Source organism: Acanthisitta chloris, unplaced genomic scaffold (assembly GCF_000695815.1).
Source record: "Acanthisitta chloris isolate BGI_N310 unplaced genomic scaffold, ASM69581v1 scaffold7642, whole genome shotgun sequence".
In the NCBI taxonomy this organism is placed as follows: Eukaryota; Metazoa; Chordata; class Aves; order Passeriformes; family Acanthisittidae; genus Acanthisitta; species Acanthisitta chloris.
Window position 1 is genome coordinate 42,867 of NW_008658730.1, and position 13,402 is coordinate 56,268.

General features: G+C 41.5%; 1 protein-coding gene across 1 annotated transcript in view; it reads left to right on the forward strand.

The window, feature by feature from the left end:
* The window catches only part of ABCA1 (ATP-binding cassette, sub-family A (ABC1), member 1), a 75,094-nt gene that overhangs the window by 27,921 nt on the left and 33,771 nt on the right, over positions 1-13,402 (forward strand). Inside the window, exons 5-7 of the mRNA XM_009085200.1 lie at positions 1,227-1,348; positions 5,378-5,569; positions 12,591-12,677. Coding sequence (XP_009083448.1) covers positions 1,227-1,348; positions 5,378-5,569; positions 12,591-12,677 — 401 coding nt within the window. The remainder of the gene's footprint in view (positions 1-1,226; positions 1,349-5,377; positions 5,570-12,590; positions 12,678-13,402) is intronic.

Sequence of the window (13,402 nt, forward strand, 5' to 3'; positions counted from 1 at the left end):
GCAGTGGCATCCTGAGTGCACACCATGCTTTTTCCTGAGAGCTGGGCATGCTGAGAAAAAAACCCAAAACACCCCCTCCCCACAAACAAAATAAAACCAAAAAACTCTCACCCACAAAAAAGAGAGAAGAAGGTTCTTACAGTTGTTCCCTAAAGGGAGGGGGAAGGTACAAAGTCTTGGTTCTCCCTTGCATTACTTTCTTTTTAGAGCTTGTTGTTTTCCACTCCTTGCTCTGGGCTGCTGCATCCTCTCTTCCTAGAGTACTAAAACCAGCATGACACCTAGCTGGTTGTCCTAGCTCAGCCTGGAAGTCTTCACCCTGGTAAATCCTATACTACTTACTCCCTCACCTTCTCCTGGCATTGCTGTTTTTCTCATTACTGCTTAATTAAGTGTAGTGAAGATAGAATTGTCCCATCTCTCTCTCAAAGAAAAAAAAGAAACAAAGCAAACAAACACAAAAAACCCAGCCCAAAACACAGTGAGGGTCAGTTTCTTAAGATCCAGGTTTGTGAGCTTTAATAGTGTGCATGTATTATAATTTCCAGATGGTTCCCTTCTGCTGTGATGAAGACACAAATTTGTTTTAAAGCCAAGAGCAGAAACACCAATGGCTCCTGAAGGTGAAGCTTTTGGAAAAGAAAATGAAAAAAAATCTGAAATTTTTTTTTTAAATTCTACATAGTTCAGATTGTTTCCTAGATCTGAGTGTGAGTCTGTATCATAGCTGTGTGTCTGCATATGTCAAAACTTTGAAATTTATGGTAGTGTATGTCTACTATTAACATAATTAACTACAGGCTAGTAAATCCCTCTGTGGTTCTTGCACCAGCTCAGTCCCATGCTCAGTAACAGCACAGAGATTAAGTGCTGTAGTAGGTTTCAGCCCAGATCAGGGGAGCAGTTTGGTGTACCTTGCTTATGTATATGTATGTGCAATTTGAACCAAAGTAGTGATGTTAAAGGGAGTTGTTTTGAAAGGTGGGTTGGGTTATTTTTTTGAGTTTTGTTTCCTTTTTGAGATCAAGACATCATGGACTGACATTTCTGAAAGCTGCCAAGTTTCAGAACACTTTGCCAGCAGCTCCTCTTTTCCCTTTGTGCTATGGTTTGTGTAATTCCCTCTCCCCCGTTTGTCAGCTTTGCTTTTCCTGTCCGGAGCTCTCACATGCGTTTCCTTTTGGCTTTCCTCTGACCAGAATGTTGCTTGTTTTGTCACTTTGCAGACTTGAAACTTCGGGATTTCCTGGTTGACAATGAGACCTTCTCAGACTTCCTCCGTCATAATGTGTCCATGCCATCATCTGCGGTGGAGGAGCTACTAGATGCAGAGGTCAACCTCCAGCAGGTAAAGAGCACTTTCAGCCACTAATATAATGCATGTCTGTTGTTCAGCCAGAGTGCCAAGATCCACAGTGCAGAACCCCTCTGTGCTAGGTGTTGTATAGACGCAGAAGAAAATGTATTCCCTGCTTCTCTCTTCCCTCAACCTCTATTTACTGCCGTATTTGATTGTAAACTGTAAAAGGATACTGGAACCCATGCATAAATGCTTTGATCTGCATAAGAAAATAGTACCCTCAGGCTAAACTGAATTTCTTTTTTCCTCTTTTTTTAATTCAGTAAAACATTAATTAGGTTGCTAGTGCGGTTCTGTTTACTGTCACTCAGCTTGGACTTGGAACAAAGTTTCTATGTGTTGGTCTGCCTTATATTCCACTGCAGCAGAAGGAGGCATGCTTCTTGGTTTGCGGCCAACTCTTCAAGACAGACACATTGTGTATTTTGTAGTACAAGAGTCCTGATATCAAATGAAACTCCTGAGTGCTCCCACGATTGCAGTCATAAACACTGCCAGTGGTGACAGTGGGCTAGGGACCCTGTCTTGGGGTGGCTGTCTGCCACTGTGGAGCTCATAGCATGTTTTTTTGCTGGCTTGATGAATTAGTACACCAGCATCCTTTCTAATGCAGAAGTCAAAACTGAACAGACTTCAAAGGAAGACCTGTGGTTCTCTTGAGGGAGTGCAAAAGATGGTATGCAAAAAGAGGAGGAAATCTATTCAGCTTCCCAACTCCCTATCAGATCTTTTCTTTGAAGTGGAGTTGATTAATAGTCCTTTTAGTCTTTGTTTTCCTATAGTTACAGATGCTGGCCCACTTTGCACATGTTGTCTCGTTCTTTAGTGAATTCTATCAAGCCATCTGCTTTAGTGCAGTTTGATAATTAATCCTACAAGATAAGGATATATTCTACTGGAACAAAATTAAAGTGGAAAAAACTTTTTACCCATTTTAGGCTGAAAGTTTTGTTTTACTTGAAACTTATTTGCCTGAAATTCATGCTAGATTAAGATGGAATTCTGCTACAGATGGTTCTGGAAGGATGGCTGGAAGACTTCAGCAACAGTAAACTAGTTATTTCCCTAAGATGGTGGAGAGGCAGAAGGATCTACAAACAGGCAAAAAATCTAGGTCTGACATTATGTTGTGTGCCTTGCCATACAGTATTGGTTGCATATGGCAAAGCCAGTGGAAGGAGTAAAAAAGCTTACCTACATAGTTTGTCTGAAGGGCAGCGAAGGGTTGGTCAGTCAGCTAGTTCTGCTGTGAATGCTTTAAGCTGTGCTCTTGCTTATGGAACTCTTGTGCTGATTCTGCTAGAGCACTGAGAGTGATGCTCTTAAGTCTTAACAGCATTTTGTACTTGGGATGGGAAGAGCTAATCTAAGCAACAGGGCAGTAAACAGCACAGCAGAGCAGTGGTCTTTGAGCACTTTTCTAATACAGATGATAACTTGAGATTCAGAGCTCTCTCTTCCTGCAAAATTGACCTGATCTGACTCACAAAACGGACCCCTTTGATTTTGCTGGAGATCTGGTTCTCATTGCTGAGCTGACTAGTGATTGCAGTATTATTAGTCAATAGTTGTTAGGTCTCTGTATGAGTGGTCACAGCTTCATTCAGAAGGTCATACAGAAGGGCCTGTCCAGAGTATGCGAGCCATTCACAGTAAATACAGCCTTGTTCTGCAGTCTGTAGGTGTCCTGTGATTGTTCAACAAGGCTGAAAGTTATGATATGCAAGCATGTAAGGAACTGAAGTCACCAAGGAGATGGGACTGTTCACTGCTGTTACTGTAGTGACAGTGCTCCAATATGGTAAACAGGGTCATGTATCCAGCATACAGAAATACGTGCAAATAGAAGTGGCCAAAGCCTTGTCTTCAGGGGTATGTTGCTTCCTGGGGCAGGGTGGCTCAACCTTGTGTTTCTCCAGTAGTGGCAGGTGTGTTCAGAAGGGTGTGGGATTTGAAAGGCATCTGGATCAGCAGTGGGCAGGCAGCTATCTAATTAAGTCTCGTATGCTGCTATTGTTCAGGCATGGCCAGACAGCTCTTACGTAGGAGTAGGTCCTATCTCTCTGAAAAGCTGGAGGTGCAGTGAGGTTCTGGGGCAGGGCTACACCATGATGCATTGAATAGCAGTGAGGAGTAAATAGTAATGGCCAGTGCATACTCTGCTTGGAACAAATCTCACTGTTTCATGAAGCAGGAACAGTCCCAGGAGAGAATTATGTGACGTGTGAGCACAAAACAGTCACCTGTGACTACTTTCATACAAGAGTGTGGCATTTTCAGAGTCCCTAAGGGACTTAAGCTGTCATTTAGGATGTATTTTTGCCTGCTGAAGAGGCCATGGGTTCAGATGGTGGGAAATGGTTAGAGAACTGGCTGGCTTGGTGTGCCTGCGTGCCTTAGTTTGGGGTGGATAGGCAGGACCTTAGCTCTAAGGTTTCATGCTGTGGACCTTGGTGTTTGGAGAGAGTGGCTTCTCTGCAAAAAAGATTGAAATCTGACTGAAAAAGGTGGACATACACAGGATGATGAAAGGGTTTGTCACCTTCACTTTTTGTGAGTGAGCACCAAGGCACTGGGAGATGCTCATTTTCTGTATGTCCACCCAGGGAAGATGCTTTAGACTCTAGGTCTCTGGAGTGTTATTTCAGTGCCCCAGGAATGACTTTCAGCATGACTTTAATGCTGGTAGTATCTCTGCTGGAAAAAAAAAAAAAGCCCCAAAATTTTTCAAAAGGCTTTTTTGTTGCAAGAGCTGTCTGATTTATTCAGCATTGAAGTATTCTATTTTTGGCATGTGGATACAGACCAGAGTTAAAGGTTTGCACAAGTATTGCATTAGAACTTTCTTCTCTTTCCTGTCAATTGCATTTGCTTGTTTTCTGAACATAATGCACTTTTCCCCCCCAATTGTTGATACCCTTTTGGTTTTGAATGAGAAGAAAATTTTCAGACTTACCAGCATGATTCAGGAGCTGTTAACTCTTGTGGGATGTAGATCAATCCTCTTTAGCTGTTGCTGGAAGTTAGGCAATGCACACTGTATATTACAAAAGAACAGAAGGAAGAAATAAAGTGTGAAACTGTTGTTACCTGTGTGTTTACAATAAAATTGTTCCTTCTGTCTAGCCGCAAGGCAAACAAAAAATTATTTCCAACAGAAAAACTCTGGATTTACCTTGTGTTTATCACCTTTATAAAGTGTGAAGCTGTTTGATATGTACCTGTTTGTTCAGCAAACCTAAATTCTGTAACAGGCCTTATTAAAAGAATTGAGGCTATGGGGTCTGAAAGGCTCTGGTGATAACTCAGAGGGATTTTGTGCATTTCATTCATTAATAAGGTGGTTGCTTGTGGATTAGGAAAAGTTATTGACAAAGAAACCATCACCATGGGTAGAACAGGCCTGTGAAGGAAGACTCTAAGATCTTTACTTGTTTGTTGCAGCAAGTAAGAATTTTTTTTTTCACTAATACATTTTCTGCCCCAAAACACTGATAAATGTTTGTCTCAGCAGTAGTGAAGAGATACTTCAGAGCTAAGGGAGAAGATTATTTTAATCCAGAACTGCACAGAAAATGTGCCTGGCAGATATATCTAAGGAGTTTGGGACAAGGGTCTTTTGCCCTTCACATACATTTGCCAGACTTGTGTCTGGTCACAAGCCTTGTTTTTGTCTCTGTGGCTCAGTTCCCAGAAGACTGAAGGTTAGGCAATGCATGTACCCTTGGTTGGAGGAAATGGCTGCACTGGAGGACAGGATCACTGCTGCTTTGTGCATGTTTGTGGAAAAGTGGAGACCTACCTCCCCCAGGACTTCTCTCCAATATACTCAGCTGGGAAACATTTTTCCTGGAACTGAGTTGCATATGAGTCAGGGCTGCTCAACCTATAGAGAAGGATGCCCTTCTAGCTCTATCTGGAAATGTTTTGAATAGTTTGTTTTGTCTAGGCAATAACCAATTTTTTGCTCTGAGTCTTAGATAAAGGGACACTTACATGCTTTCCCCACTTCTCTAGGTCATTGTGTCTGGCTATCGAATGCGACTGCGAGATCTCTGCAATAGCTCAACATCATCTCAATTTCTTACAATCCAAAATCAGACCATGGGCATGGACCCTGAAGCCTTCATTTGCACCTTGACAAAGGAAAAACTCCACGCAACAGAGCAAGTCTTTCATGCTAACCTGAATCCTTTGAAGCCCCTTCAGGTGAGTTCACTGGTCTCACCTGTGAGAGGCAGTCATTCGACAAAGTGATATTTTCCATGGCTTTCAGTCTAGGAACTCAACTCTGCATTTCCAGAGTGAGCTGTTCATTGGCAGTAAGAAAGGTCCTTATCACTGGAATGTGAATAACATTGCTTCTTCCTGTCATTCTTAGCTTTCCTGTTGCAGTCTGCTACTTGTGAAGCATAAATGTGTGTGGTCTGCAGTTCAGTTTGTCAAGAGGAAAGTATTTATGCTGCATAGTAACTAACAGGCTCTTGGTTGTTCCTGTATTTTAGTTAGATGTTGTGTCGTGGCTGGAATGAGCCCAGATGTTAGACCAGCTTATGCTGAGTGCTAAAACCATCACCCTCTGCCTTTACCATAAGGCCACTGACAGTGCAGAAGTTTCTAGCCACTGACAAGCAACAACCTTGTAAAGCAGGTTTCATTCATATAAAGAACAGTCAAGTTTTCAAAAATTGACCAACTGAATGAGTTTTGGAGCAAGAATTCATTGAACTTTAAGAAGCTACATTATTTACAGGGTGCTTGAAGACTGGAACAGACTTGCTCTAGGAACATCCAGCGATGCTTTGCTACAGGTCTGAAATATTTGTTAAAATACAGAAGTTTGAGGATTATAGTGTTGGAAATAACAGTAAAGAAAAGAAGGGACTACAGAGCCCACTCTGTTACCCACTAAAACAAACACTCTATTGTCTGCTGTGGAAGAAATAAACAATTCGGCTGTGAGTTTCCAGATTTGATGAGCCTTTCAGGACTGAAAGTCATGTACAACTTGCTTGGCTTTGTCCCCAGTTGAAGAGGGTCATTATCGAGTACTGGAATCATATTACCCTTCTGTGCGGTACACAGTGGTCAGTGACTTCTCTCCACAGCTCATCTTCTGTTTTCCACGTGTCCTCCATCTGCATTTTTTCTTTCCTGCTGGAAGAATGAGATAATAATAAGTGTTAAGAGATGAGGTAACAGCACTAAAATTGTCCCCATGACAAAGACAGGAGAGGAATGGCTATAAGCTGTTTCTTGTCTTCATTTATATGTATATGTGTGCATTTACTTTAAGCCATTCAAAGATGCTAGAATTCAGGGGTCTGAAGAGAATGAAAATAGCCAACTATAGTACCACTCAGAATTGGTTTTCTGGGCCCTGTGAAGACTCAATCTTGCTTTTCTCATTTATGGAATTTTCTACAGCTTAGCTGACCGAAGTGGGCACTGAGTGTGTCTGTATGGTTAGATCTGTATTGGTTGTTGGTGAAAGAAAGCAGTCATAAGCCACTCCATGCCACTTGGCAACAGCAAAGTACATTAAGACATTATGTGCAATTTTGGAGGATTTCTGAGAAGCTGGCTCATGATCTTGTCTTCAGAGGGAAAAAAGCTGGACTCCAAAAGCCGGCAGTTCTAAACCTGCTGTGTGTTATTGTCTGGTAAAGGTCCATAGTTTTCCTCAGAAGAATGTCATAGCCTGCCCTCTAGCTAAGCTGCTGTAATGCATCAGTGAGTGAAATAAAAACTAGCTTCAATGTGGCCAGGCAAAATAAATAAATTAACTCTAGGATCACAACCAGCACTTTTGAAACTTAGTGTCTTTAAAGGCTAAAAAGTGCTCTGACCTGCAGTAACATCTCTGAACAAAGAGGGAACTTTCTGTTCATGAACAATGGAGGCTTTTGACACAACTTACTGGAGGCACTGTGGGTCAAACCTTAGACATGCACACTGAAGATAGCATGTACCATATCTGCTACAGAGTCTGTAAACCAGCCAACAATTTGTCCAGAGATTAATTTTATTTTTTTTTCTTAATCCCTATGATGTACTTCATGGCAAGGCATCTCAGTAAGTAAAAGTAAGGGCCAAGACAAATGCAGGTACAACAGCAATTTGCAGGCAGGTTTTTGGCTCATGTAATGGGACCCGGACTTCATTGTTTGCAGCATTTTGTGATTTATGGAGAAGCAGCATTTTAGTACAAAGAGGTTAATACAAGGGCTTGCAACAGTATGCAAGAACTGTGTAAACTCAACACCAAGGGCTTGAATAATAAACTGAGAGTTTTTGCCACTCAGATATCTGGGCAGTAAAGTGGCTGTAGTTTCTTGTACTGTCTTCATCCAGAAGACTCAGGCTGGCATTCTCCTGCTTGTTCCTGTCCCTGTGCATTCCTGTTTGTTATTCTCTCTGCAAGACAGTGGAGTAAATTACATTGCAGAATTGATCCAGATTATAAGTGACTGACCTGACTGTCACTTGTTGCTTACACAAACATTTGTTCAAACGTGGAGGGGAGAGTTCAAGACTGAGAGCCCAGTGGTCAGGGAGTGCAGGCTGAGACCTTGATGTCAATACTTGCTTCTGCTGGCTTAAAGTGTGTGTGCATTTGCAGCCTCAGGGGAACTGTAAGTGTTCTAGGTAACTCTCAAATCCCCAGTAATTATTAGCAAAAATTGGTCAGATTATGGCAAAGAAGTACTTAAAATTTCCCACTAAGAGTTCTGTCACTAATCCTTCGTATAGCTTCAATTTAGCTTGCTCTGTAGGATGAGAAAACAGAGCCAAGCACAAGGAGGCATGGTAGGGAGGTTATAGTGTTTCTCATTTATTCTTTCTTATGTAAGAACCTATTTGAGGCAGGCTGTTTAGATCAAAACCCAGCAGAATATCTGGGAGTGATCACAGGGCACCAAGGCAGAGGATCAGCTTTCCTTCTTCACGGAGTGTTCACTCCACTAGAAGCATCAAGGATTTCAAAAAGCTAAATTCCCATTTCCAAGACCCATGCTTTAACCCCCATCTGTTCTCTGAAGCCTTCTGACCAACAATAAGTACTGTGGGACATAGGATATGTTGTACAAGACCTTGTAGACACATCTTCTCTTGAGGTTTGCCTTGCATTGGGTGTAATGAGTGAGACTGAGGTAGGAGATGCTGGTTTGAGAACAACAGCAAAGCAGTACATCTGCTTGCAGGCACGCAAATTTCCGTTCTGTCTTTCCCCCACTGCTGGGCCAGCAGTTGTCCTATGGAAAAACTACACAGTTTGGGTAAGGTTACAAGCACTCCTGGTTATCAAGAGCAATGGCAGTAAGTCAGAGGCATCCCATTGGACTGTGTTGTGATGAGTGGGGACTGTCTTATCTCATAGAAATATCCATTTCAGTTTCCCTCTGTGAGTCTCCCCAGCTTTGAAAATAATTTGGCAGGGAGGAAAATTAAATTACAAAGACAATTCAAATTGGTCCTGTGGGATTTCATCTCTGCCAAACTGCCTGAGAAGGGCTTTGCCACACTCACTTCCAGTGGTATGGATCTGTAATAAGTCATAAATATATTGTGGCTTGTGTACTGTAGTGGTCCTTGAAGGAGTGTGAGTGAGCAAATGAAAATCCAATTGTTTTTCTTCTCTTCATAATATGGATGGTATTTTGTCAAATGCTTAGCATGAATTGAATGTTGGATAATAAATGCTTTATAGCTGAAAAATGGCTTTTAGAAAAGGTTTCTTAATGTAAATAAGTGCTGCAAATGAACTTGTGGCTTTCCTTGCTCTTTTGAGAGAATTTTCAGTCAAACACAATGATATAATTTTAAGCAGCAGTAGTTTGTGATTTCCATTCCAGGAAACAAAAGCAGAAGCTTAAAGGGTGATTTTTCTGCAGAGGTCAGTGAAAAGTTTCTGCTAGGATCAGTATAAAGCTGTAATAACTATTTCAAAGCAAATGTGGCAGTTGTCTTTATTGAGCAGAAACAGCTGTATGATATGGACTTGAATTTTGGCTGAATTTTGTTACGACCTCCCAGCTGTTTAAACAGATGCATTCTTGTGTTTGTTAAACAGATTTGTTTGTCTCAGGTGGGTTTATTCAAGACTTGTCTTGATTATGCAGTCAACTCTAGTCATCTCAAGTACCTGTCACTATTTTAAATCTTGTAGCATGTACATACAAGCACACAGAGTCCCCTCAGTGCGCTCTGTACCTCAACCATAAAATGATGTTGGCTGCCCTAAAAGACAAGTCTGGATAAAGGTATGACTTGCTAGCCCCTAACACAGTAATTGTACAGGGCAGTTGTGTTCAAAACCTGGTAGAGTTTTGTCTTTCTACAGTGTGCCTAGAAAGGACAGGTGATGTTTTTGCAGCACTTCACTGGAAAATGAGTTATTGCCTGTCCTGGCTTCAAGATATAGTGCAGACCCCTGCTAAAGACAGTCTCACAGACGGACCTATCTTACTGGAGCTACCCTGAATCTAGAGGGTTCTTACTAATTTAGTGAACTACTTAATGAGCCACTGCAAAGATTCATATTAGAGGGAAATTAATAACATGTTCTTCTGTTCAAAGATGACTGGTCCTTGCAACTCATTTTTGTTATTGTCTCTGGAGATGACTTGTGAGAGGCTTCCTGAGTGGGCTTTAGGGTGCAAGAAGTGGTAAAGAAAGTAAAATTTCCTCCATTTCAATGATATCATTGCAAGTTCTGGCGAGAAATGATGTGAATTTGTTAGGGAGGAAAGGTCAAGGTGATGTGGTATGAAAGGTGAGGTGGGTACTTCTCACATTTCAAGGTAAGGTTTGCAAACTTCTTGAATCTGACATATATTCTTGAATCTTGACATACTGGGTCAGGATAAAGTCCTGTTAAGCATAGTGTTCCCAAGTGAGAGTCTAGCAATGTCCCTTAATGGAGACATGTGAAAGAATGCAGCCAAGGGGCAAGTATATAATAACATTTCCTCAATGTAGTGTACTGTTCTTCAGTAGCCTTCCACTCAGACTTTCTCAGCTACTGCTGGGATCTTGATGTTTAATAGCACTTGGTAAGATTTTTATGTTTAATGACTTATTCTAAGCCTTTCTCAAACTCTCAGTACCTAGCATTGCATAGTGTCTACTGATTTTTTTCCATTTTGATCAAGTTGTGTATGCAGAAGCTTCTTTGGTTTCATTGTGGGTTGATTGTTTCACTGGAAGCCCTATCGTCCTGTATGATGAAGCACAGTGAGCAACCAACCCATTTCCATTCTCTATCCCACATGTAATTCTACAGACCTCTGTCATAACCTCTGTTTGTCCTTAGAGGCCCCATTGGAAGAACTGTTAAGCTATTGTTCTTCCTTTGAAAACTATTCTTACCTTTAATGATGCTTGTGGCCTTTGTCTGTATTTGAGTTCCTCCAGAGATGGAGAGCCCAAAATGGCACATAGTACTTGAGAACCAGGATAGCATTGTTGATTTATATTGATATTGATTTGTTTTATCACAGTAATTCTAAGATCTCCCTTTCTGAGTGGCACTAGCTTATTTAGAGCCATACAAGGGCATCTTAAGGTAGAACTGTCTTCTCCCTATGTACTTTACTTTGCAGCACTGAATTTTGTCTGGCACTTTGTAACAGTGTGTCAGCATGAGGCCATTCACTAATCCTTTGCAATTGGATTTTGACTTTTCACTGTTCTGAACCAATTAGTATCATCAGAAAACTTTTTCTCATCCACCCTGTCCCTGAATCACCTCTGAATGCAGTGAACAACAAAAATTTGTGTAGAGATTGATGAACTATATGAAGCTGAACAAGCACATCTTTCGTTATGCATGAACCTAGGACTTTCTACTCTGTCTTATTGCTAAAGTGGTGTAGGGCAGATATGTTGCTCTGCTATTTGCTGACTAAATTTCTATAAATGTGTCTTGAAAGTCTTAGCCTGTGAAGAGTTCAAATTGCTTGTCTTTCAGACCTGATTATGTGGTTTTATTTATCCAAACCTTGAGGACTATGCTTAGTAGAAATCCATAGAGGTTAGAGAGACCCTCTCTGAAATTTCAACTAGCCTTGAAGCAGACACTAACTGCACACTCAGAAAAGTTAAGTGAGTCTTACATGTCCCAGCAGATCAGCAGAACAGTCTGCATTTACACCAGCTACACAGACCAGGTCTTATTACCCTCCAGCAGATCAACTAGAAAAAGCCTCCAGACCTTGCTTTCAGAAATTAGCCCAGGAAAGAAGCGAAAAAGAAAAACTTCATCTCAAAAGATGTGTGCTAAAATCAAGGATCTTGGCCATTCATCTGTGTGTCACAATGCTGTAACTTCAGCATGCTTTCAGATGCTGCAATGTGCAGCTGTTTTAAAAATTTCATAGGATTTCACATAACCTTCATTCCCTTGAAACGAGGATTATGCCCAAATGTTTCCCATGGAAGATAATCCAGATATATGAATAGAAGGGGAAAAGAGCCCACAAACCAAAATCCATGCCTATCAGATACATGTAGAGCAACTGGAAACAAGGAGTTGTCGTCAGTGTAACTCCCTGCTAGAGCAAATAGTTTCCTGAAAGCTGTACCTTCCACTTCTGGAAACCTGTCAGTCTTGGTCTTGTAGTGATGGTGCATGTCAGCCATTTCCTGGAAGCTAGTTATTTTCAAATACACACTTGGTTTAGATAAAGAACAGTAAGGCCTGATGGGAGGACTTGAGAGATGATGATGATGATGTACACTCCAGTAGGAGTTCTTTATATCTGAGCCAGTATTTGTGTAGTTCCACTAAAAACTTATGCCTACCAAATTGTCTTTTCCTCCATTGTACTGTACTGACTTCGCATCCTCTTCTTAGCACTGGCTTGCAGGATTTCAGGTCTGTCTCCATGCTGTCCTGTAGGCTTTGCTTTTGTGACCTGGAATGCAAGTCATTGTTTGCACTGTAGGTGTATGAACATTTTGTTGGTATGGTTCTAGTTATAGCATCTGTACGCATAACCTGTTAGGATGGAAATGAGAGATCCTATCACATTGTGGGGTGCTGGAGCCCAGGGTATTTTAAGTTCAAGGTTGCACGGATAACTAGCTCTGTCTTCCTCATCAAGCACTTCGCTGTCTAAACAGTCCTTACTACTTTTTTTTTTTTTTACAAGAATGTTCACAAGAGTTTAATTTCTTTGTTTGTGCCTTGCAGTAACTTCTAGTTTCATTTTCTGTCTTCCTGCAGAGACGATTTTCTTTCAATTCCTCATTGTGGGATCTGTCAGAAACTGTGGAAACATTGAGAGCGAGTCTTGGGAAGCTTGTTAAAGAGGTAAGGAGTGCCTTTCTGTCAGGAGAGCACATCACCATGGTTGCTGTCTTAGCCTGTGATCGAGTACAAGAGGCATGGGTCTGCTTAGTGCAACTCAAAAGTCAAAACCCTATATTTTCCCCACCCTACAGCTGTTCTTCCTGTGTCAGCAGAAGCAGCATGCACTTTACAACCCCCTGGTGCTTCGAGCTACGAACACCATAGATGTGTGGGTCCACGTAAGAGGAGAAGGAATTGGGATGTTTTCTGTAGTGTTTTGCCTTCTCAGCAGTGGCACAACTGTTGGACTTGCTGTACATCTGCTGCCTTGCAGCTCCTTGCAAACTGCATGTCGAGATTTTTCTTAAGTTTTTTTTTTCACTCAGTTGCCAGCCATGTCAGGCTTATTACTTGGTTATGTATGCTGGGTTTTGGGTGAGGTGAGGGTACTGCATGTGGAAGAGATGATGTGGCTGTTCTAATCTAAGTTAGTAGCTATAGGCTACTTTTCCTTCTTTGTCTAACTAGCTTTTGGGGGCAAAGATTGTTTTCCAGTCTTGTTGGGGCACTCAGCACGATGACATCACGAAACTGGCTCAGAAAGGCTCTGGCAAAATGTAAACAGCGATTTGCAGAGTCCGATTGACATTATAGACACTGCGAGTACTTGTTTTTGCAGGTGAAACGATGGATTAAGATAAAAGCTCTGAGTACCTAAGTATGAGTCAGAAATCCAAATCTGGGGG